Source organism: Theropithecus gelada, chromosome X (genome assembly GCF_003255815.1).
Source record: "Theropithecus gelada isolate Dixy chromosome X, Tgel_1.0, whole genome shotgun sequence".
NCBI lineage: Eukaryota > Metazoa > Chordata > Mammalia > Primates > Cercopithecidae > Theropithecus > Theropithecus gelada.
In genome coordinates, this window is record NC_037689.1 from 109,677,359 (window position 1) to 109,702,318 (window position 24,960).

At 38.2% G+C, this 24,960-nt stretch overlaps 1 protein-coding gene across 1 annotated transcript in view; it reads right to left on the reverse strand.

The window, feature by feature from the left end:
* Positions 1-763: 763 nt before the first annotated feature.
* The window catches only part of TRPC5 (transient receptor potential cation channel subfamily C member 5), a 319,448-nt gene continuing 295,251 nt past the window's right edge, over positions 764-24,960 (reverse strand). Inside the window, exons 8-11 of the mRNA XM_025373393.1 lie at positions 8,694-8,897; positions 7,927-7,968; positions 5,739-5,828; positions 764-3,452 (exon numbers count right to left, since the gene is read on the reverse strand). Coding sequence (XP_025229178.1) covers positions 2,760-3,452; positions 5,739-5,828; positions 7,927-7,968; positions 8,694-8,897 — 1,029 coding nt within the window. The 3' untranslated portion in view covers positions 764-2,759. The remainder of the gene's footprint in view (positions 3,453-5,738; positions 5,829-7,926; positions 7,969-8,693; positions 8,898-24,960) is intronic.

Here is a 24,960-nt window from a genome sequence, read left to right on the forward strand (position 1 = left end):
GGTGTCGGTAGTGGCCACTTCATGTTCACATATATATATGACATATATGCTTACTAATAAATGTCTTCTATAATCTAGAAGGCTTGAGTTTATTGACCAGCTCTGTGACCTTGAGCAAGTCATTGTCCTTCTCTGGGCCTCTTTATTTTCTACTTGTAGAATATGAGGTTGGAATAGAGTAGATCCTTTATAAAGTTCTCTTTTAGTTCTTAACTTTTTATGTTTATAAATGTACTCTCAAGTTGGCTTATAACTCCTCTGGGGTCAGAAGATACACCTAAGCATTTTCACTTGAAATACCTTTTATGATACTTGATCAAGAGAGTAAGGAAGTGAACAGAATATTTTTCCTTTCCTACTTTGTACTGAATTAGAGTTAATAAAAATGTTGGTGTCACCAACATGGAAGTTAGGGCAATAGCTGTTTAGCTTTAACCCCCATCCTAAATGAGGCTTCACTATAGCTAGTGAAGTCCTAAGCCCAAGTCACAACGATAACCCTGAGAAGATCTGAAAAGGAATGTACTCCTGTGAAATATGACACTGGTTCTTTCAATAGTAGAGATTGATTTACACATATTATCTCTTTAGAACATAAGTGACAGAAGACTTTTGCAATACAGTTCCATGTCTGGCTAGCCTGTTTTCTGACAAGTTGATAAGGTCACTGCTAGAACACTTATACATAAGTTTTCAGAAGTGATATACATTTCTGAGAAAAACATGTTTTTCTTTTTATAAAATGGGGTTATATGCTATTTTGGTGCTGTTAATATGAGTTAGGAATGTAGCCCAGGTTCTATTATTATTCAAAGTGAATTTGACAATTTGGAAAGCTGCATCTGTAAGTTTAGAAACCTTTCTGGAAAGTAACCTGTTATTAAATGTCAAGGCCATTTATGATAGTCTCAGTGAAGCAGGGCAGAAATTGATTTGAGGAAATAACCACTTCAGATATGATCAAGGAATTATTTTTGGACAACCTCTTGCCAAATGGGTCTTGACGCAGCGTTTTCACTTGATCACTTTTCCCTGGATCCAAGGCTTTATTCTTCAAAACCTCCTCCTATTTCTGGCCCCTCTCCCTCCATTTTGCTCTTCTCCAGGCTAGAGACAGAGATGGGAATCCATTCAAATAACAGAAACCACACTATCAAAAGCTAGTTTGGAGGCGTATTTGCAGAGTGAAAATTCCTCATTTCTCTTACTTGTATGTTTACATATATTAATCTAAATGGATTCCTATTGGTGGACATTTTAAAAAAACAGGGTGACACCTAACTATTTTACTTTTCTGGGCTACACACTATTAATATAATCTCTAGGACTCAGACCTAGAGTTGTTTCAGGTCATATGTTAGAGTCTAAATTGAGGGAACCTTTGTGCTAACGTTGGTAAAAACCGTCCTTGCTCAGCAGGTTCTCAGTGGTTATTAGGTCTAAAATGATGACCATATGCATTATGGACTTTATTTTTTAACTTGAACTACTGTATTCTGATGAGGTACTCTTAAGCTGTGGAAAAGAACTTGTTTGGATGTATAAATGTGGCTTCCTTGGAAGACAGTAGAATTTGGATCATGTTTATAATTCCATGAATCCACTAGGGTTGTTATGTTATATATCTAACATAATTTACACATGCAAATTCCACTGCCCCCAATGAATATTAAAACTGCAACCTGAATTAGGTTATCTATACCTAGAATTGCCGTTTTTATAAAGCAATTAATTAAAATGAAGATGCTCTTTTCTCATATTTTGACACTTCAGCAATATGCCATTTTTTTCTGATAAAAATATTTCAAATTCAGGCTTTTATCTTAGAAATTCTTTGATAGCTATGATAATTAAAACTATCAACAGTAGAGTAGGACCCGACAAATATGACAACTATTTATCTTGCCAATGTATGAGATGTGGTGACTATTGGTTAGAGTGTAGTAGACGTTTTTAAAAAACAGCACAAATTCTAAATACTAATTTTGATACTATCAAATTTTAAAATGTAGTAAGTTAACTGAAACACACAAACACAGAAAAATAATTCACCTAACTTATTAGATATGACATATACTATCGGGTAAATATTTCATTGGCACACATTAGGAAACTAACACATCTTTAAGAAACAAGAAAATTCAACAGCCCTCACAATAAGAAGTTGTAGTATTTAAGAACGAAACAAGCCACTTATACCTAGAAACCACAAGCTGACAATTCTTTGGAATCTCTTCAGCCTCCCTTTGATGCTGTTCATTGACCCAGCATGGGCAGCGTGTAGCACTGAATGGCAACAAAGATGGGCAGGGTAGTTTGCCTTATCTGATAGCTGGTTGGGACTGCTGACCACATCCCTCAGCTCTGTGGGAAGATGGCATGAGATCCTGAGGATGGTCAGGAATCTGTGTAGCAGCAAGAGTAGCAAAGTGGCACCTGGGGCTTCAAGGAAGCATGGGTGAGAAAAGCAAAGCAAAAGGGTTAAGCACCCAACTGCACCTCTACTGATTAGGTGCAACACCCCTTCAGTTGGTTGTAATATGGACTTAGTGTGTACAGTTATTAAAAAGGCAAATAATAATGAAAGTAATAATAACAAAAATGGAGAATGTGGCTATAAAAGATGATGCAAATAATAGGAGTTTCACTCTCCTTTCTTGGGGGCAGGGGCAGTGAGGGAATCATATTCTGTGTCACCTCTGAGAGCAAGGAAATTACAAATTTCTGTTGAGTTCCAAAACAGATGATTAGGGCTTGACTTAGAGGCGAGTTGTAACTTGTTCTTCCTGTCCATCACCCCATTTGTGCATGAGCAAGTCACAAGCCTCTCCCCAAGTTTCAAATACATCCTCTGAGGAGTCTAAAAGTTTAGAATTTGAGGAGCAGATGCTGGATGCACAGTGAAGAGAGCTGGAACAGGCTAGAGGGCATTCACTGCTCTGAGCAGCGCCCTGGACTTCACCTAATTCTACCTCACTGAGGTTAATTTCACTTTGAGAACAGGCCTCTGCTTTCCCTTTCTCCATCTGAGAATATCTGATGTCCTGCCACATACAGTGCTGCTGAACAATTCCATCAGAAATTGTGTACATTGGCTCTGAACTGGGTTCAGACATATGACCATTAAATTTGGAGAACAGGAGACCCAGTTTCTTGAGAGAAGGACCCATGAAGGAGCGTTTGCTTGATGACTCAGCTTTTGACTTTCCTTGGGCACCACTGGACCTTGGCATGGTTCTGATGAGAGGTGGCCCATGGCAAGCCTTTTTCTTGCAGCCTAAATTAAAAGAGACACTCTTGGATTTGGCTCGAGCCCCACCACTGCCATCATTAGTATCATCTCTCTGAGAGAGTTCAGTGCTGCTAGTGGAAAAGCTTCTCCTTGGGTGTTTTCTATTTCCCAAGAGGTCAAGCACTTCATACCGAAAGCTGGAGATGTCTTGCTTTAATTCCTAGGAAAAGAGAGGAGACATATTATGTCAAGAAACTTGGTCTTTATTTCAAAGTAGGCACATTAGATACCTTTGGAATGTTCCAGGTTTTTGCCTAGTAGTAAAGCACAAAATAAAACACCAGAAAAATCTGCCATTATTCAAACACAAGAAAAACATATTAATAATTCCGTGGGCAGGGCTGGCCACTGGCAAAATTGTACAATGGGTAAAGTTGATTCAGGATTAGCTAACACTTTAGTAGGGATTAGTCTGTTGAGGCGCTTTCATAAGGACTAACTCCTGCTCAAGTATTAACTAACAAGGTATTAGATTAGGACACTGGCTCTCACAGGTGTCTGCATATAAAAGGACTACTGAAGAGGAAAAAGCTTTTAAGACTCTAACGAGTGAAACTAGAGAAGTGGAATGTCAGGTGATGAGACTGCTGTTTTGAGACAGGGGGCCCTGTTCAAACCTGTATGAAATGTCTTCTATCTCCAACTGAATGCTTACATACTAGACTGTTCCTTTAAAAGTCAAGCTGAAATTTATTCATGTACTTCCCCTGCTCAAAACTTGTTACTAACTTGTCACTAACTTTAGGAAAAAATAGAAATGCCATACCATGGACTACAAGGTTTTTCAAGGCCTAGTACCTGTTGCTTTCTCCAGTCTCATCTTTCTACTCTTTTCCTAGGCTCTCTGCTGTCCACCTGTATGGACATATTCTCCCTTGCCTCTGGGCCTTTGCCTGTGCTGTTCTCTCTGTCTAGAACACTCTTCTCCCCAGCTCCCCTTTATCTGGCTGGCTTTGCTTTCAAGCCTCAGCTTAAGCATCACTTCCATTGGAAAGTCTGTCTTGACTCCCCAAGTCCCAGTTGAGAGTCCCTCCTCTCTGTGTTTCCACAGTGGCCTGTGTTTAACCTGTCAGAATATACAATTGTTCATCACCCTTTATTATTGTTTGTCACTCCTTGAGAGTAGGAGCTGGTTAGATCTTGCTCACCACTGTACCAGAGCACGTAGAAGAGTGCTTGGAACATAGCAGACCCTCGGTAGATGAATTATGTCTATGAATTAGAATAATGGCCTTCCTGTGTGCCTTAGAAAATATAGACGTTCATGGACACAGGGAGGGGAACATCACACACAGGGGCCTGTCGGGGGGTGGGGGTTAGAGGAGGAATAGCATTAGGAGAAATACCTAATGTAGATGATGGGTTGATGGGTGCAGCAAACCACCATGGCACATGTATACCTATGTAACAAACTTGCACGTTCTGCACATGTATCCCAGAACTTAAAGTATAATAAAAATTTTAAAAAAGAAAAATATATATAGATGTGTTCTAGGATAGGATTTCTCAGTCTTGGCACTATTGACATGTTGGGCTGGATACTTCTTGTTGTGGGAGGCTGTACTATTTATTGTAGGATGCTCAGTAGCAACCTTGTCTTTACTGTCTGGATACCAGTGTGACAACCAAAAGTATCTCCAGACATTGCCAAATGTGGTTTTGGGGACAAAATTACCCCTGGTTGAAAACGATTGTTTTAGGCTAATGCCACTAGTAGAATTTTAATGTTTAATGGTAGAGTTTCTTAAGACCTTATATTTAATAACAGATTTATTATTATTATTATTATTTTTAATTATACTTTAAGTTCTAGGGTACATGTGCACAACGTGCAGGTTTGTTACATATGTACACTTGTGCCATGTTGGTGTGCTGCACCCATCAACTCGTCAGCACCCATCAACTCATCATTTACATCAGGTATAACTCCCAATGCAATCCCTCCCCCCTCCCCCCTTTCCATAATAGGCCCCGGTGTGTGATGTTCCCCTTCCCAAGTTCAAGTGATCTCATTGTTCAGTTCCCACCTATCAGTGAGAACATGCAGTGTTTGGTTTTCAATAACAGATTTTTTGATTTTATATCTTTTAAGTAAAGAAGATCTTTAAGTCTCCAGGCATCTTCCCTTTGCTATCTTGTCCCTCACCACCATGCATCCTTGCCACATCATTTAAAGCATTCAATTTCCACACTGAGAAACACTCAGAATATTAAAAGAACGCATACAGCAGATTTCCTTCTTTCATGACACTGATTGTGGTGTGACATACATTGGTAAAATCTCTCGGTCTACTGGATGAGAGACAATTCTAAGAGAATAAGCATTATAACTGGCTTTGCTATATCGTAAGCAGATGAAATTCCATCACCAGAAACCTCACACACTGTGAAGATTAAATGATGCTTATGATATGTAAAATGAGAAACCACTTCATGATTAAATTACCTTAAAATTTTCTTCTGTTAGCCCCTCATTTGTTTTGGAATTTCTTATCATAGCAGCCACATATCTTTTGACTAAATTCCTGATAACTTCCTGGAATTACAAAACATGAAGAGGCATTCAATCTCCTTCTCAGGCTCTCAGTACAATAAGAAACTTACATAGGAAATAAAACATGCTTAGACCTCCTTTCCAGTGGAAAATCCTCATAGGATCCAGCCTTTTACTATAAAAAATGAGTTAAGTCTATTGGCTAAACAACTATTGTGTCTCTGAATTTAGTGTCAGAATCAAATTCACCCTAAAGGAAAATTTTTTACCCGAGCATAAGGTAAACATGTATTTCCAGTGGAATAATTCTTGCATGGTCATATAGTTAATATTCTTTTCCTTTAGGATGGATTGCACGTTAACACTCCTAGTAAAATGAGAGTTTTATTCTCCTTTTATAAAATTGAGAGAATTTTCTTCAGAGTCACTAAGTCTGCTGATTTTAATGTCCACTAATTACATAGTGAAGATATTTTTCTCATAGTCAACCTACACTTCTCCTATACAGGAATGTCCTCTTTTCACTTAGCTCCCAGGGGAGTAGTCTGCACGTGGTCAGTACAGTTTGTATTAGTGATGGTGATGATGATAGCTACCGCTTATTGCAATGTGTCAGGCAACACATGCACATAATACATATTATACATACTCATCACTCAATTTTCACAACTCTGTAAGTTAAGTTTTATTACTATCCCCATGTTACAGATGAGGAAGTCAAGCCTCAATAGGCTGACTCATCCAATGTTACACAACTAGTAAGTGTCAAGATTAGACTTTCATTCTACTTCAGTCTGATTTTAAGGCCAATGGTATTGCTGCTTCTACTATGTGTACTTGAGGAACTCACTGAGATGTGCAGGAATCCTTTTTTTTTTTTTTTTTGTTATTGTTGAGGGCTATGAAGCAGAACATGAAGACAATGAATCTTATTTAAGGTTTGTTATTATAAAAGGAATAACATTTGAAGGCGGGAGTAGGGAGAGGAGGTTTACATACAAAATACCGTATTTTCTGCTTCTCTTTGTTAGTTATGGTCTAAGGGGAACAAAGTTAGGAGAAGTGACCTATAGAATAAGGATGCATTTCCTTCAAACGCTGTAGAACATTTTTCTACTTTGGTTTTCTTTTGATCAGGATGGTGAGAGATGGTTGTCTCTTATTTGTGATTTGCAAGGATTATTCTCAAGAGATGTTGGTGATATTTGTATGCTTGGCTGTTTTCTAGCTGGTGGGAAGAGTGCCCTAATGTTTATTAGGTTTATTACTTTTTTTTTTTTTAACAAAATACAGAAGTGCTTCTCTATTTCTTTGATTAAAGTCATGTTGTAATTTATCAAGATCTAAGTTCCTGACATTCAGATAAGCTTTTACTTCATTGAGGTTAGTTTCCTCCTGTTATATATTACCATTACCCTATGTATTTTTTCTACATGGCAGTTTTTATCCTTTTAATCACTTAATTTTAATACAATCATCCCTTGTTATACACTGGGGATTGGTCCCAGGCCCCCCGCCTCGTGTACCAAAATCCATGCATACTCAAGTCCTGCAGTCATCCTGCAGAACCTGCAGATGCAAAAAGTCAGCCCTCTTGTATATGTGGTTTTACATTCCATGAATACTATATTTTCTATTTGCGTTTGGTGGAAAAAATCTGCCTGTAAGTCGATCTACACAGTTCAATCCTCTGTTGTTCAAGAGTCAACTGTAATTTTAATGACGTGTTATTTTATCCCTGCTAGATAACAAATTTCATAAGGGCAGAAAGATTGTATCTTTTTTGTTCATAGTGATTTTTCTAGTATCTAGTGTAGTATTTTATGTACAGTAGGTACTCATATATTTGACTGACTGACCAACCACATATTCTATTTTATGTAATTTCAATGAAGACAGCTTTCTAAGTCATAGTTGTTGCTGATCAAGCCGAGGCAGTGCATAAGGGCCATGAACAGGATTATAAAGCAGGTGATTCCACTTGGAGAAGGTACGTCAGTCCTTGATAAATTACAGCCTTTCCAAGCCTCCTATCCCAGTCAAATGGGATCGTGTCCAGACATAGCCAGAGTGAAGTTTGCTTCTCCTCCACAGAACCAACCAACAACTATTGTGCTTCATCCCTGTGAGGAAGCTTTACCTGATAATGTTGATTTTGTATCAGGCTGTCAGCATTGCGTTCCTATAATTGAAAATAGAGATGTTACATGAGCAGTCCCAGCACCCTACCCACCCAAACATCTGAATATATTTTCAAATATTAGGACTGGAGAATGATACGGGAGCTCCTGCCTGACAAACCCCCAAAGCAAATATATGTTGGAATGATTTTATGATGCTTAAAACAGTGAGTGTCACAAAGGAGGGACAGGAGGAAACAGTTTTGTTTAATAAGATTCATAATTTTGGTCAGGTGCAGTGGCTAATGCCTGTAATCCCAGCACTTTGGGAGGCCAAGGCGGGAGGATCACGAGGTCAGGAGTTCAAGACCAGCCTGGCCAACATAGTGAAACCCTGTCTCTACTAAAAATACAAAAATTTGCCCGGCATGGTGGTGCTCGTCTGTAATCCCAGCTACTTGGGAGGCTGAGGCAGGAGAATCGCTTGAACCCGGGAGGTGGATGTTGCAGTGAGCCGACATGGTGCCACTGCACTCCAGCCTGGATGACAGAGTGAGACTCCATCTCAAACAAACAAACAAATAACAACAACAACAAATTAGCCAGGTGTGGTGGTGGACGCCTGTAATCCCAGCTACTGGGGAAGCTGAGGCACGAGAATTGCTTGAACCCAGGCAGCAGAGGTTGGCAGTGACCCGAGACCATGCCACTGCACTCCAGCCTGGGTGACAGAGTGAGACTCCATCTCAATTTTTTAAAATTATTTTTTAAAAATTAAAAGTCTTACTGTGAAGCTTCTCAAGTTGCGCCTTCTCCGTCTACCATCAGGGTCTCTTTTGGGGCAGAAGGTGTTGTTGAACCAGTTACCAAGGTATAGAAATGACTTGGGGCTGGGGATGATGTTGAAAGGAGGTGGCAAGGTGCCACCTTCATCAAAGTAACTCATCCAGAGCTTTGTCCTTGCAAACTTCCACTCGATATCAGCATGATCCTATGAAAGATAACGAAGTTCAAGGATTTGGGATGGGAAACTGCATGATGTACTCACTTCTCATTCTAAACTTTCTAGTTGCTTCTATAGAGGGCAATAAGTCAAGAGCTATATAAATTCAAATTATACATACCCTGTCACCCAGTAACCCTACTCTTAGAAATATATCTTATCAATATACTTACAAAAACATGTATGTACATGGTTGTTTATTGTAGCACAGATAATAGTAGCAAAACAACTGGCAGCAATCTAAATAATCAACAGTAGAACTGGTTAAATAAATGGTGTTATATCTACAAAATAGTATAAATACAACTACTAAAATATGGTAGATACATAAACATTATATATATGTATCTATATGCATCTGTCCAAGCCCTCTAAGTGAATAAAGCAATATAGAGCACAACATATATTATGTACAACGATTCTATTTATACAACTGGAAAATCTTTTATATTAACATGCTTACATGTTCTAGACAAGTACACACTAAACTGTCAATAGTAGTTATTTTTAAGGTGTGGGATTATGGTGGGAGGCTCTTTTTTAAAAAAAGAAAAATCAACTTTATTGAGGCATGATTTACACAGAATAAAATTCAACCATTTAAAGTGTTTGATGAGTTTTGACAGGTATATATACCCATGTAACAATCATTATAATCAACACACACACACACATCAGTGTACATTTCTAGAAGTTTTAAGAGCTGCATCGACTGATGTAACCACTACTACAATCAGGATACACAACAGTTCTATCACCCTTCAAAGTTCCCTATTGTTACCTCTTTGTAATAAAACTCTCCCAACCTCTAACCTCTGACAACTGCTGCTCTGTTTTCTGTCCCTATAGTTTACCTTTTCCAAAATGTCATATAAATGGAATCATACAGTAGGTAACCTTTTAAGAGTGGTTCATTTTACTCAGCATAACACCTTTGAGATTCATCTGTATTTTCGTATGTATCAATAGCCCATTCAATCACATTGCTGAGTAGTTTTCTTTTATATGGATGCACGATGGTTTGTTTGTTTACCCACCGAAGAACATTTGGGTTATTTCCAGTTTTTTAGCAATTATGAGTAAAGCTGTTATGACCATTCATGTACAGGTTTTTGTCTAAACATACATTTATTTTTTCTAACTTAAATATCTAAGAGTGGTATTGCTGGATTGTGTGTTAAGGGTGTGTTGATAATAAAATGCCGAACTGTTTTCCAGAGTGGCTATACTGTTTTCCATTATCACTAATTGTTCTATATCTTCTTTAGTGCTTGTCAGGTTTTTAAAGTTTAGTCATTCTAACAAGTATGTAGTGGGATCTCATTATGGTTACAGTTTGCATTTCCCAAATGGTTAATGATGTTGAGCATCTTTTCACATGCGTATTTACCATCTGTATATCTTCTACGATGAAGTGTTTTTCAGATCCTTTGCCCATTTTTATTATATATACGTAATATAATATAGAATATATATATATATTCTAGATACAATCCCTTTGTTAGATATATGACTTGCAAGTATTTTATTTCAGTCTGTATCTTGTCTTTTCATTCTCTTAATGATGTCTTTACTGGAGCAAACTTTTACTTTTGAGAAAGTCAAAATTATCATGTTTATAAAACTATCAATTTTTTTATAGATTGTGCTTTTTGTGTCATGTCCAGGAACTCTTCAGCTAACCCAAGGTCATGAAGATGTTCTCCTATGTTTTCCTCCACAACTTTTATAGTCGTAAGATATGCCTTTAATTCTATGATCCATTTTGAGTTAATTTTTCCATAAGGGAAGAGGTTTATGTTGAGGTTCTCTTTTAAAATATGAGTGAACAATTACTCTGACACTATTTGTTGGAACAACTCTCATTTCTCCATTGAACTGCTTTTGCCCCTTTGCTGAACATCAGTTGGGCATGCTGGACTACTAGACGTCCACATTCAAAAGAGTAAACACCTACGTTATAAAACGTACAAAACTCAACTCAGAATGGATCATAGACCTATACTTAGCAGATAAGAACTATAAAACTCTAATAGGAAAGCATAGGAGTAAATCTTTGTGACCTTGGATAAAACAATTTCTTAGATATGACACCAAAAACCAAGTGACAAAAGAAAATAGGTAAATTTGACTTAATCAAAATTAAAAACATTTTTACATAAAAGGACAGCATAAAGAAAATGAAAAGACAACTCATACAATGTGAGAAAATAATTTAATATCATATACTTACTTGATAAGAGACTTGTATCACAATATATAAAGAATAATTATGGTGGGGCATTCCAAGTTGGCCAAATAGGAATAGTTCTGGTCTGCAGCTCCCAGCGTAATTGACACAGAAGACGGATGATTTCCGCATTTCCAACTGAGGTACCTGGTTCATCTCTTGGGACTGGTTGGACAGGGGGTGCAGCCCATGGAGGGTGAGCTGAAGCAGAGCAGGGCGTCACTTCACCTGGGAAGCACAAGGGGTTGGGGGATTTCCCTTTCCTAGCTAAGGGAAACCCTGAAGGACTGCTTGGAAAAACAGGGCAATCCCGCCCAAATACTGCACTTTTCCCAAGGTCTTAGCAACTGGCAGACAAGAAGGTTCTCTCCTGTACCTGGCTTGGCAGGTCCCATGCTCACAGAGCCTTGCTCACTGCTAGCACAGCAGTCTGAGATCAATCTGCAAGGCAGCAGCCTGGCTGGGGGAGGGGTGTCTGCCATCGATGAGGCTTGAGTAGGTAAACAAAGTGACTGGGAAACTCAAACTGGGTGGAGCCCACCATAGCTCAATGAGGCCCACTGCCTCTAGACTCCACCTCTGTGGGCAGGGCATAACTGAACAAAAGGCAGCAGACAACTTCTGCAGACTTAAATGTCCCTGTCTGATAGCTCTGAAGAGAGCAGTGTTTCTTCCAGCACAGCGTTTGAGTTCTGAGAACGGACAGGCTGCCTCCTCAAGTGGGCCCCTGACCCTCATGTAGCCTAACTGAGAGACACCTCCCAGTAGGGGCCGACAGACACCTCATATAGGCGGCTGCCCCTCTGGGATGAAGCTTCCAGAGGAAGGATCAGGCAGCAATATTTACGATTCTGCAATATTTGCAGTTCTGTAGACTCCACTGGTGACACACAGGTAAACAGGGTCTGGAGTGGACCTCCAGCAAACTCCAACAGACCTTTAGCTGAGGGACCTGTTAGAAGCAAAACTAACAAACAGATAGGAATAGCATCAACATCAACAAAAGGGTCATCTATACAAAAACCCCATCTGTAGGTCACCAACATCAAAGACCAAAGATAGATAAAACCACAAAGATGGGGAGAAACCAGAGCAGAAAAGCTGAAAATTCTAAAAATCAGAGTGCCTCTTCTCCACCAAAGGATTGCATCTCCTCACCAACAATAGAACAAAGCTGGATGGAGAATGACTTTGACAAGTTCACAGAAGTAGGGTTCAGAAGGTCGGTAATAACAAACTTCTCTGAGCTAAAGGAGGATGTTTGATCCCATTGCAAGGAAGCTAAAAACCTGGAAAAAAGATTAAACGAATGGCTAACTAGAATAAACAGTGTAGAGAAGAACTTAAATGACCTGGTGGAGCTGAAATCCACAGCACGAAAACTTTGTGATGCACGCACAAGCTTCAATGGCCGATTGGATCAAGTGGAGGAAAGGGTATCACAGATTGAGGATCAAATTAATGAAACAAAGTGAGATGTCTAGATTAGAGAAAAAAGAGTAAAAAGAAACTAACAAAGCCTCCAAGAAATGTGGTACTATGTGAAAAGACCAAATCTATGTTTGATTGGTGTACCTGAAAATGATGGGGAGAGTGGAACCAAGTTGTAAAACACTCTTCAGGATATTATCCAGGAGAACTTCCCCAGCCTAGAAAGGAAGGCCAACATTCAAATTCAGGAAATACAGAGAACACCACAAAGATACTCCTTGAGAAGAGCAACCCCTAGACACATAATTGTCAGATTCACCAAGGTTGAAATGAAGGAAAAAGTCTTAAGGGCAGCCAGAGAGAAAGGTTGAGTTACCCACAAAGGGAAGCCCATCAGACTAACAGTGGATTTCTTGGCAGAAATGCTAGAAGCCAGAAGACAGTGGGGGCCAATATTCAACTTTCTTAAAGAAGAGAATTTTCAACCCAGAATTTCATATCCAGCTAAACTAAGTTTCCTAAGTGAAGGAGAAATAAAATCCTTTACAGACAAGCAAATGCTGAGAGATTTTATCACCACCAGGCCTGCCTTACAAGAGCTCCTGAAGGAAGCACTAAACATGGACAGAAACAACTGGTACCAGCCACTGCAAAAACATGCCAAATTGTAAAGACCATCGATGCTATAAAGAAACTGCATCAATTAATGGGCAAAATAACAAGTAAACATCATAATGACAGGATCAAATTCACACAAAACAATATTAACCTTAAAAGTAAATAGGCTAAATGCCCCAATTAAAAGACACAGACTGGCAAATTCGATAAAGAGTCAAGATCCATGAGTGTGCTGTATTCATGAGACCCATCTCACATGCAAAGATGCACATAGGCTCAAAATAAAGGGATGGAGGAGGAACATCTACGAAGCAAACAGAAAGCAAAAAAATGCAGGGGTTGCAATCCTAGTCTCTGATAAAACAGACTTTAAATCAACAAAGATCAAAAGACACAAAGAAGGCCATTATATAATGGTAAAGGGATCAATTCAACAAGAAGAGCTAGCTATCCTAAATATATATGCACTCAATACAGGAGCACCCAGATTCATAAAGCAAGTCCTTAGAGACCTACAAAGAGGCTTAGACTCCCACACAATAATAATGGGAGACTTTAACACCCCACTGTCAATATTACACAGATCAACGAGATAGTTAACAAGGACATCCAGGACCTGAATTCAGCTCTGCAACAAGCAGACTTAGTAGAAATCTACAGAACTCTCCACCCCAGATCAACAGAATATGCATTCTTCTCAGCACCACATTGCACTTATTCTAAAATTGATCACATAATTGGAAGTAAAACACTCCTCAGCAAATGTAAAAGAACAGAAATCACAACAAACTGTCTCTCAGACCACAGTGCAATCAAATTAGAACTCAGGATTACAAAAGTCACTCAAAACCGCACAACTACATGGAAACTGAACAACTTGCTCCTGAATGACTACTGGGTAAATAACCAAATAAAGGCAGAAATAAAGTTGTTCTTTGAAACCAATGAGAACAAAGACACAATGTACCAGAATCTCTGGTGCACATTTAAAGCAGTGTGTAGAGGGAAATTTATAGCATCAAATGCCCACAAGAGAAAGCAGGAAAGATCTAAAATCGACACTCTAACATCACAATTAAAAGCACTAGAGAAGCAAGAGCAAACAAATTCAAAAACTAGCAGAAGGCAAGAAATAACTAAGATCAGAGCAGAACTGAAAGAGATAGAGACACAAAAAAACCCTTGAAAAAATCAATGAATCCAGGAGCTGGTTTTTTGAAAAGATCAACAAAATCGATAGACCACTAGCAAGACTAATAAAGAAGAAAAGAGAGAAGAATCAAATAGACACAATAAAAAATGATAAAGGGGATATCACCACTGATCCCACAGAAATGCAAACTACTATTAGAGAGTGCTATATACACCTCTATGCAAATAAACTAGATAATCTAGAAGAAATGAATAAATTCCTGGACACATACATCTTCCCAAGACTAAACCAGGAAGAAGTTGAATCTCTGAATAGACCAATAACAGGCTCTGAAATTGAGGCAATAATTAATAGCCGACCAACCAAAAAAACTCCGGGATCAGACGGATTCACACCTGTATTCTACCAGAGGTATAAAAAGGAGCTGGTACCATTCCTTCTGAAACTATTCCAATCAATAGAAAAAGATGGAATCCTCCCTAACTCATTTTATGAAGCCAACATCATACTGATACCAAAGCCTGGCAGAGATACCACAAAAAAAGAGAATTTTAGACCAATATCCCTGATGAACATCAATGCGAAAATCCTCAATAAAATACTGTCAAACCGAATCCAGGAGAACATCAAAAAGCTTACCCACCACGATCAAGTTGGCTTCATCCCTGGGATGCAAGGCTGGTTCAACATATACAAATCAATAAATGCAATGCATCACGTAAACAGAAACAATGACAAAAACCACATGATTATCTCAATAGATGCAGAAAAGGCCTTCAACAAAATTCAACACCCCTTCATGGTAAAAACCCTCAATAAACTAGGTACTGATGGAACGTATCTCAAAATAATAAGAGCTATTTATGACAAACCCACAGCCAATATCTATTGAATGGGCACAAACTGGAAGCATTCCCTTTGAAAACTGGCACAAGACAAGGATGCCCTCTTTCACCACTCCTATTGAACATAGTGTTGGAAGTTCTGGCCAGGGCAATCAGGCAGGAGAAAGAAATAAAGGGTATTCAATTAGGAAATGAGGAAGTCAAATTGTCCCTGTTTGCAGATGACATGATTGTATATTTAGAATACCCCATCATCTCAGCCCAAAATCTCCTTAAGCTGATAAACAACTTCAGAAAAGTCTCAGGATTCAAAATCAATATGCAAAAATCACAAGAATTCCTATATACCAATAACAGAGAAACAGAGAGCCAAATCAGGAGTGAACTCCCATTCACAATTGCTGCAAAGAGAACAAAATACCTAGGAATCCAACATACAAGGGATGTGAAGGACCTCTTCAAGGAGAACTACAAACCACTGCTCAATGAAATAAAAGAGGACACAAACAAATGGAAGAATATTCCATACTCATGGATAGGAAGAATCAATATCATGAAAATGGCCACACTGCCCAAAGTAATTTATAGATTCAGTGCCATTCCTATCCAGCTACCAACGACTTTCTTCACAGAATTGGAAAAACCTACTTTAAAGTTCATATGGAACCAAAAAAAAGCCCACATTGCCAAGACAATCCTAAGCAAAAAGAACCAAGCTGGAGGCATCAAGCTACCTGACTTCAAACTATACTAGAAGGCCACAGTAACCAAAACAGCATGGTACTGGTACCAAAACAGATGTATAGACCAACGTAACAGAACTGAGGCCTCAGAAATAACACCACACATCTACAACCATCTGATCTTTGACAAACCTGACAGAAACAAGAAATGGGGAAAGGATTCCCTATTTAATAAATGGTGCTGGGAAAACTGGCTAGCCATATGTAGAAAGCTGAAACTGTATCCCTTCCTTACACCTTATACAAACATTAATTCAAGATGGATTAAAGACTTAAATGTTAGACCTAAAACCACAAAAATCATAGAAGAAAACCTAGACAATACCATTCAGGACATAGGCATGGGCAAGGACTTCATGACTAAAACACCAAAAGCAATGGCAACAAAAGCCATTTTTCTGTCCTTGTGATAGTTTGCTGAGAATGATGGTTTCCAGCTTCATCCAGCAACAGATGAGCCCTGCAAAGGACATGAGCTCATCTGTTTTTATGGCTGCATAGTATTCCATGGTGTATATGTGCCACATTTTCTTTATCCAGTCTATCATTGATGGACATTTGGGTTGGTACCAAGTCTTTGCTATTGTGAATAGTGCCATAATAAACTTACGTGTGCATGTGTCTTTATAGTAGCATGATTTATAATCCTTTGGGTATATACCCAGTAACAGGATTGCTGGGTCAAATGGTAATTCTAGTTCTAGATCCTTGAGGAATTGCCACACTGTCTTCCACAATGGTTGAATTAATTTACACTCCCACCAACAGTGTAAAAGTGTTCCTATTTCTCCACATCCTCTCCAGCATCTATTGTTTCCTGACTTTTTAATGATTGCCATTTTAACTGCCGTGAGATAGTATCTTATTGTGGTTTTGATTTGCATTTCTCTGATGACCAGTGATGATGAGCATTTTTTCATGTGTCTGTTGACTGCATAGAGGTCTTCTTTTAAGAAGTGTCTGTTCATGTTGGGGGAGGGATAGCATTAGGAGAAATATCTAATGTAAATGATGAGTCAATGGGTACAGCAAACCAACATGACACATGTATACCTATGTACCAAACCTGCACATTGTGCACATGTACCCTAGAACTTTGAGTATAATAAATACATACATACATACATACATACATACATACATACATACATAGGGGAAAAAAAGACTGGAGGATTTATTCCCCCAGCTTTTGGGAAGCTTGTATGCTGACAGCCTTCTTCAGTGACTGTCTTGCTAAAGGAAGCTGCCTTATTCAAGGTCCTGCCACCTTCTAGGGACAGCTTGCAACAAATAACTAGTCAATGTGGGACTGTTAAGACCTGATCTGTGGTGGCTCATGCCTGGAATCCCAGCACTTTGGGAGGCCAAAGCTGGGGATCACTTGAGGCCAAGAGTTCAAGACCAGCCTTGGCAACATGGTGAAACCCCATCTCTACTAAAAAATACAAAAAATTAGCTGGGTATGGTGGCTCACCCCTATAATCCCAGGTGCTCGGGAGGCTGAGGAAGGAGAATCGCTTGAACACAGGAGACAGAGGTTGCAGTGAGCCAAGATTGCTCCACTGCACTCCAGCCTGGGCCACAGAGCAAGACTACATCTCAAAAAGAAAACAAAAAACGAAAAACAAAAAAACAAAGAAACAAAAGACCTGACCCCCTCACCTCCTCAGGGAACATCTCTGAAGCATCATCCCAGCTTTAGAATTCCCCATAGGGTTGGCTGAGGACTGGTTTTGACTACACTGCAGCCCACTTTCTCTTTCTGCCAATTTTGCTTCCATCCTTTTCCTCCACAGATCCCAAGAGCATCTACCATTGAAGAGGCATTAAATAACTGAGTGGAATGACTCAACCCATTGATGTCAGCCAGCTTTCTCATCAGCCACCCTAGTCCTGGCACAATGGATTCATAAACAGAGGAGACACAGAAGCAAAGAAGGAAGCTATCCATGGGCCCAAGCTACTGTCATAGCCAAATAATCACCATGACACCAATAAAAACCATTGCTGAAACTCAGTACAACAATATCCCTTGATACCAACCAGCCACTAGGTGGCAAGCTGACCATATTGAACCCTTTCCATAATGAAAGGGGCAGCCATTCATTTTCGCAGGAACAGGCAGGTATTCTGTGTATGGGTTTGCCTTTCCTACCTGCAGAGTCTCATCCAACATGACCATCCAAAGGCTTATGCTATATTTAATCCACCAACGTGACATTCCATGTATCACTGCAGCAGACTAAGGGACCTACTTTACAGCAAAGGACACACAACAGTGGTCACATGACCATGGAATCCACTGAACCCATCATATGGCACACCACCCAAGCTAGTGGCCTCATAAGCAATGGAACAGCCTATTGAAAGCTTGGCTAAAGTGCCAGCTTGGAAGTGATACCCTGTGAGGATAAAGCACTATCCTTGGAATGCTTTTACACTGTTGGTTGGAGTGTAAATTAGTTCAACCACTGTGGAAGACAATGTGGTGATTCCTCAAGGATCTAGAACCAGAAATACCATTTGACGCAGCAATCCCATTACTGGGTACATACCCAAAGGATTATAAATCATTCTACTGTAAAGACACATGCACACGTATGTTTACTGCAGCATTATTTACAATAGCAAAGACTTGGGACCAACACAAATGCCCATCAGTGATAGACTGGATAAAGAAAATATGGCACATATACACCATGGAATACTATGCAGCCATCATTCTCAGCAAAAGAATGAGATCACGTCCTTTGCAGGGACATGAATGAAACCAGAAGCCATCATTCTCAGCAAACTAGCACAGGAACAGAAAACTAAACATCACATGTTCTCACTCATAAGTGGGAGTTGAACAATGAGAACACATGGACACAGGGAGGGGAACATCACATACCAGGGTCTATCAGGGGCTGGGGGGCAAGGGGAGGGAGAGCATTAGGACAAATACCTAATGCATGTGGGGCTTAAAACCTAGATGACGGGTTGATGGGTACAGCAAACCACCATGGCACATGTTTACCTATGTAACAAACCTGCACATTCTGCACATGTATACCAGAACTTAAAATTTTAAATAAATAAAAAAAAAGCACTACCCTCCACAACAATCACCATTATATAGTGCTGTATCCCCAACAGAATACCTGGGAGAGGAATCCATGGTGTGGGAGCAGCAGTGTCCCCACTTGCTATCAGTCCCAGTGACCCACTTAAAAAATTTCTGTTTTCATTCTCACAAATGTAGCCCACAGGGTCAAAGGTCTTGGTTCCCAAAGGGGAAACATTTCCACCAGGGAACACAGCAAGAGTCTTCAATGAACTTTAAGCTAACTCATCATCCAGGCACTTTGGGCCCTTCAGGCCAAGGACCAGCAGGCAAGGAAAGGATCCTGGTTGGGGTGATTGACTCTTATCATAAAGAGGCAGTCCAGCTATTGTTACACAATGGAGGCAGGAGGCATATTTTTGATACCCAGATTATCAGCTTGGACATCTGTTAGTACCACCTTGCACAATTTTGATGGCAAATGGACAAGTTCAGCAGCTACAGCCTAAGAAGATATGGCAAACAGGAACCAGAATGCCTCCGTTTTGAGAGTCTGAGTCACCCCACTAGGAAAGTCACCTAAACCTTCACAGGGACTCGTCAATGGTAAGGAGAATCCAGAATGCACAGCAGAGGAGCAGGGGTATGAATATCAGCTACAGCCTCAAGACCAGCTGCAGCTGCAGGGGGGCTGTAGTTCATCCTACCAACCCTCCTTTTACAAGTCATCCCTAGAAAGAGTCCCATCAGCGTCCCGAAGGAGCCACTCCCAGAACTCTTGTAAAGAAAGTAGATCTGAGTGACACTTGCTATATTAGGCTGTTCTTGCATTGCTATAAATAAATATCTGAGACTGGGTAATTTATGTAAAAAAATTACAACTCAACAATGAAAAGACAAACCAATGTAAAAATGGGAAAATCATTTGAATAGACTTTTCTTCAAAGAAGATACATAAATGGCCAATAAGCCCCTGAAAATATTCTCAACATCATTAGTCATTAAGAAAATTCAAATCAAAACCTCAATGTGATACCACCTCATACCCACTAGGATGACTATTATAAGACAGGTAATAACAACTCTTTGTGAGGATATACATAAATTGGTCCCCTCATACACTGCTCGTGTGTGTGTAAAATGGTATAGCCACTTTGGAAAGCAATATGGTAGCTACTCAAATTGTTAAACATAGAGCTACCACATGACCTAGCAAATAATCCACTCCTAGGTATATACCCAAGAGAAATGAAAACATATCTCCACTCAAAAACTTGTATACAAATGTTCATAACAGCATTTTTATAATGACTGAAGAATGAAAATAACCCAAAAGTCCATCAACAAATAAATGAACAAAATTTTATACAATGAAATATAATCTGGCATTAACGAGGAAAGAAGTACTGATACATGCTACAACATGGATGAACCTCGAAAATGTTATGCTAAGTGAAACTAGCCAGTCAGTCACAAGAGGCTGTATTCTATGATTCAATTTCTATGAAATGGTCAGAATAGACAAATCCATAAAAATAGAAAGTAGACTAGTGGCTGTTAGGGGCTAGTGGGAGAAGGGAATAGGGGGTATGGGGCTTCATTTTTAAATGAGAAATGCTCTGGCATTAGACAGTAGTAATGGCTGCACATATATTCAAATATACTAAAAACCACTGAATTATACAACTTAAAAGGGTACATTTTATTGTATGTGAATTATATATTAGTAAGACATTTTTTTAATGCAAAAGAAAAAATCAGTTGGGGATATTTTTGTGAGTCTGTGTCTGAATTCTCTGTTCTGTTACATTAATCTATATGTCCATCTCTGCATGATATCACTCTGTCTTGATGGCTGTAGCTATATAGTAACTGTTGAAATTAGGTAGCGCAATTCCATTCCTTCCACTTTTTCTTTGTCAAGATTGTTAATATCTTTATTCTGTTAAGTCTTCTAGTCCACAAATACAGTATATCATTTTTTTCATTGTGTTTTACAGTTTTCAGTGTACAGGTCCTCTACATGTTTTGTTAAGCTTATAACTAAGTATTTCATTTTCTTTGCAGTAACTATCAATGAGACTTAGTTTATTTGGGCTGCTATAACAAAATACCATAAACTGAGTGGCCTGTAAACAACAGAAATTTATTTCTCACAATTCTGGAGCCTGGGAAGTTCAAGATCAAGGTGCCAGCAGATTTGCTGTCATCTGGTGAGGGCCTTCTTGATGTAACCTCATATGATGAAGCAAAAGGGGGCAAGGCAGTGTCCTCTGGGTCCTCTTTTATAAGAGCACAATTCCAGTCAAGAAGACTCTGCCCTTATAATCTTATCATCTCCCAAAAGCCCCATCTAATACCATCACATTGATGATTAGGTTTTCAACATATGAACTTGGGGGAAGGGGACACAAAACATTCAGATAATAGCCAGAACTGTATTTTAAAATTTCAGTTACCAATGGTTTATTGCTAGTAAATATTGAAATTTGTGTGTTGCCCTTGCATTCTGTGGTCTTGTTAAACTAATTTTTAGTACTAGAAAGTTTTTTTGTAGATTCCATAGGTATTTCTTCACATAAGATCATATTGTTTCTAAATAAAGAGAGTTTTCCTTCTTCCTTTCCAATCTTCCTTCCTATATCCTTAATGATTTTTTTTTCTTATTTCACTGTCTAGAATTGTCAGCACAACATAGACTAGAAGTAGTGAGAGTAGATATATTATCTTTATTACTGATTTTAGACAAAAAGCCTTCAATCTTTCACCCTTAAGTTTAATGTTAGCTGTAGATTTTGTGGATTCTTTATATTAGGTTGTGGAAGTTACATTCTATTTCTAGTTTGTTGAGACCTTTTAAAAAAAAATCATAAATGTATGTTGAAGTGTGTCAAATGCTTTTTCTACATCAATTGATATGATCATGGGCTTTTTCTTGTTTTAACTGTTAATATGATTGGTCACTTTGCATTTCACAGATAAATCCCATTTGGTTATTTATAAATAGTTTTGTTTGTTTGGTAGTTTTTGCTTTAAGTATTTTGTATATGTCATCACAATGACTTCTAGTGCCCATGGTTTCTGATTTTAAAAAAATTAGTTGTTGTCATATTGAAGATCTCCTGTACATGAAATAATAATTTTTCTCTTGCTGCTTTCAAGATTCTTTATTTGTCTTTCACTTTGTCAGTTTGACTATGATGTAAATATCTTTGTATTTATCCTGCTAGGGGTTATTTGAACTCTTAGATGTATAGATTAATTTTTTTCATCAAATTTGGTAAGATGTTGTCCATTATTTCTTCAAATATTCTTTCTTTCCATTTATCCTTGCCTCTTGGGACATCCATTATGTATATGTTGGTACATCTGATGTCCCACAAGTCTTTGAGGTTCTGTTCAGTTTTCTTCACCCTTTTGTCTTTTTGTTCCCCAGACTAGAAGTATTAATTGATCCATCTTCCAGTTTGTTGATTCTTTGTGTCAGTTCAAATCTGCTATTGAGCCTCTGTAGTGACTTTTTCATTCTGTTATCGTGCTTTTCAAATCCAGAATTTCAATTTGATTCTCTTTTTATCACCTCTATCACTTTATTAATATTCTCTATTGTTGAAAAATTCTCATAGTTTCCTTTAATTCTTTAGACATGGTTTCCTATAGTTCTTTGACATAGGAGATGTCATATTTAAAACACATTTAAAATAGCTGGTTTAGTCTTTGTCTAGTAAATGGAACATCTTGTCTTCTTCAAGTACAGTTCTATTGATATATTTTTTTCCTATATATGGGCCATACTTTCTTGCCTTTTTGTATGCTTTGTATTTTATAAAACTAGACATTTTAAAACATTTAATGTGATTACTCTGGAAATTTGAGCCCCTCCCACCAGGTTTTGTTTTTGTTGGTGCTTGTTTAGTGACTTTCTTTGACTGATTATTATAAGCCTGTATTCTTTGTCTTACAAAGCCATTGAGGTCTATTCTCAGTCTAGTGCTCAATTAGTGATTGCACAGTGATTTTATCAAATGCCTTGAATCAATAGTTCTACCACTCTTTGCTAAGATGCTCAGGTATTGTGACACAGCTTCAAAGCTCCTTCAGTTTAAAACTCTGCCTTGGCCTTTCTTTACTGCTTGTGCAGAGCTCAAGATTAGCCAGAAGGGAGAGATTAGCGCCTTCTCAGATGTTTCTGGGCATGCACACAGCCCTGTACATGTCTACGGCGTTCTAGATCCCTAGAACTCGGTTGGAGGTTTTCAAAGCCCCCTATGGACATCTTGTTACCCATGTTTTCCTTTACACTTTTTTGTCAGCCTCTTTTTAGCCCTAACTGGCCTTGTTGCCTTAGGCTGCTGAGCTGTTAAAAAATTGCCACTTTAAAAAAATAAAAATCTCTTTCTTTACTTGCACATGAGATTTTTAAAAGGAGAACTATGCCTTACAATGTTGGCTTACAGTGGTTTTTGAGTGAACATTCAGTCTGTCAGTAAATCCTAGAATTTTCTCTTTGGCCGTTCAGATATTCCATGAAGGCTTTCATTTTGCTCTCCAAGGTAGCAGTCCTTAGCTGTCATATTAAAGGATTAGCAGATTGAGTCCAATAATGTCATTTAATGAAACAGGGATTGTTAAACTTGATTCTATGAATAAAGTTAATGGAGTCAATGGATCTACTAAACTTGTATGTAAAATATTGAAAGTTTTGCATTTTTCCAGATTCTCAATATATTTTCAAAGGGAAATGCACATCCTCAAATGATTAAGAACTACTGAAGTAGAGGATTCTGTTGATTTCTGAGATCCTCATTGCGTATTTCTGAATAAGAGATCCTAATCAGCTATTAATGGATAAAGTGGAGATACCTCTATCTTTTGTAGGAGGGACTAAATGGTTTTGGGCCAAGTGCGCAGTAAGTTCAAAATAAAAATAAAGCCTTTAGATAAAATTAGGTACTTATTAGATCCACTGGTAGATTTTGTTATTTAATGAATTAATAAAGAAGCACATATATTACCATATCACAAATTTGTGTTTAAAAATATTTTGATGACTGTATTTCAACATTTCTTTCTTTTGTAATTCTATATATTTTATTTTGATGTAGCTCAATTTATCTATTTTCTCTTTTGTTGTGTATTTTTTTGCTGTATTAATCTAACAAACTGTTGCCTAACATTAGGTCATGAAGATTTACTACTGTGTTTTCTTTTATGAGTTTATTTTTTAGCAACAGCTTTATTGAGATATATTATATATGTCCTAAAATTAATCCTTTAAAATGTACATTTCAAGAGTTTTTAATACAGGTGACCCTTGAATAGCATGTGAACGGTGTGTCAGCCCACTCATGTGGATTTCTAAAAAATAAATTTACTGGCAAATTATTTGGATATTTTCAACAATTTGAAATAACTCATAGATGAACCATAGAGCCTAGAAATATTGAAAAATTAAGAAAAAAAGGATATATCCTGAATGCATAAAATATGTGTGATACTAGTCTATTATTTAGTACCATAAAATATACACAACTATTATAAAAAGTTAAAATTTATCAAATTGTATGCACACATAAAGCATACATGACCATTTGCAGTCGAGAGAAATGTAAACAAATGTAAAGATGAAGTATTAAATCACAACCGTATGAAATGAACTGTAATACATACTCTACTGCTATAAAAATTTTGTATCCACCTCCTGTTGCCATTGTGGTGAGCTCAGGTGTTGTGAGTGTCCATTTAAAATGCTGTGTGCCACGTATCATCTCCACATCAACAATTACTCCAATAAATTGCATATTGCAGTAAAAAGTGATCTCTTGTGGTTCTCGCATATTTTTATTGTATTTAGTGCAATACTGCAAACATTGGATAACACCAGGGGGGCCATATGAAGTGTCACTAGCAACGCTGGAAGTACTCCCAAGAAACAGAAATGTTATGACATTACAAGAAATTGTTGAATTTCTTGATATGTATTGT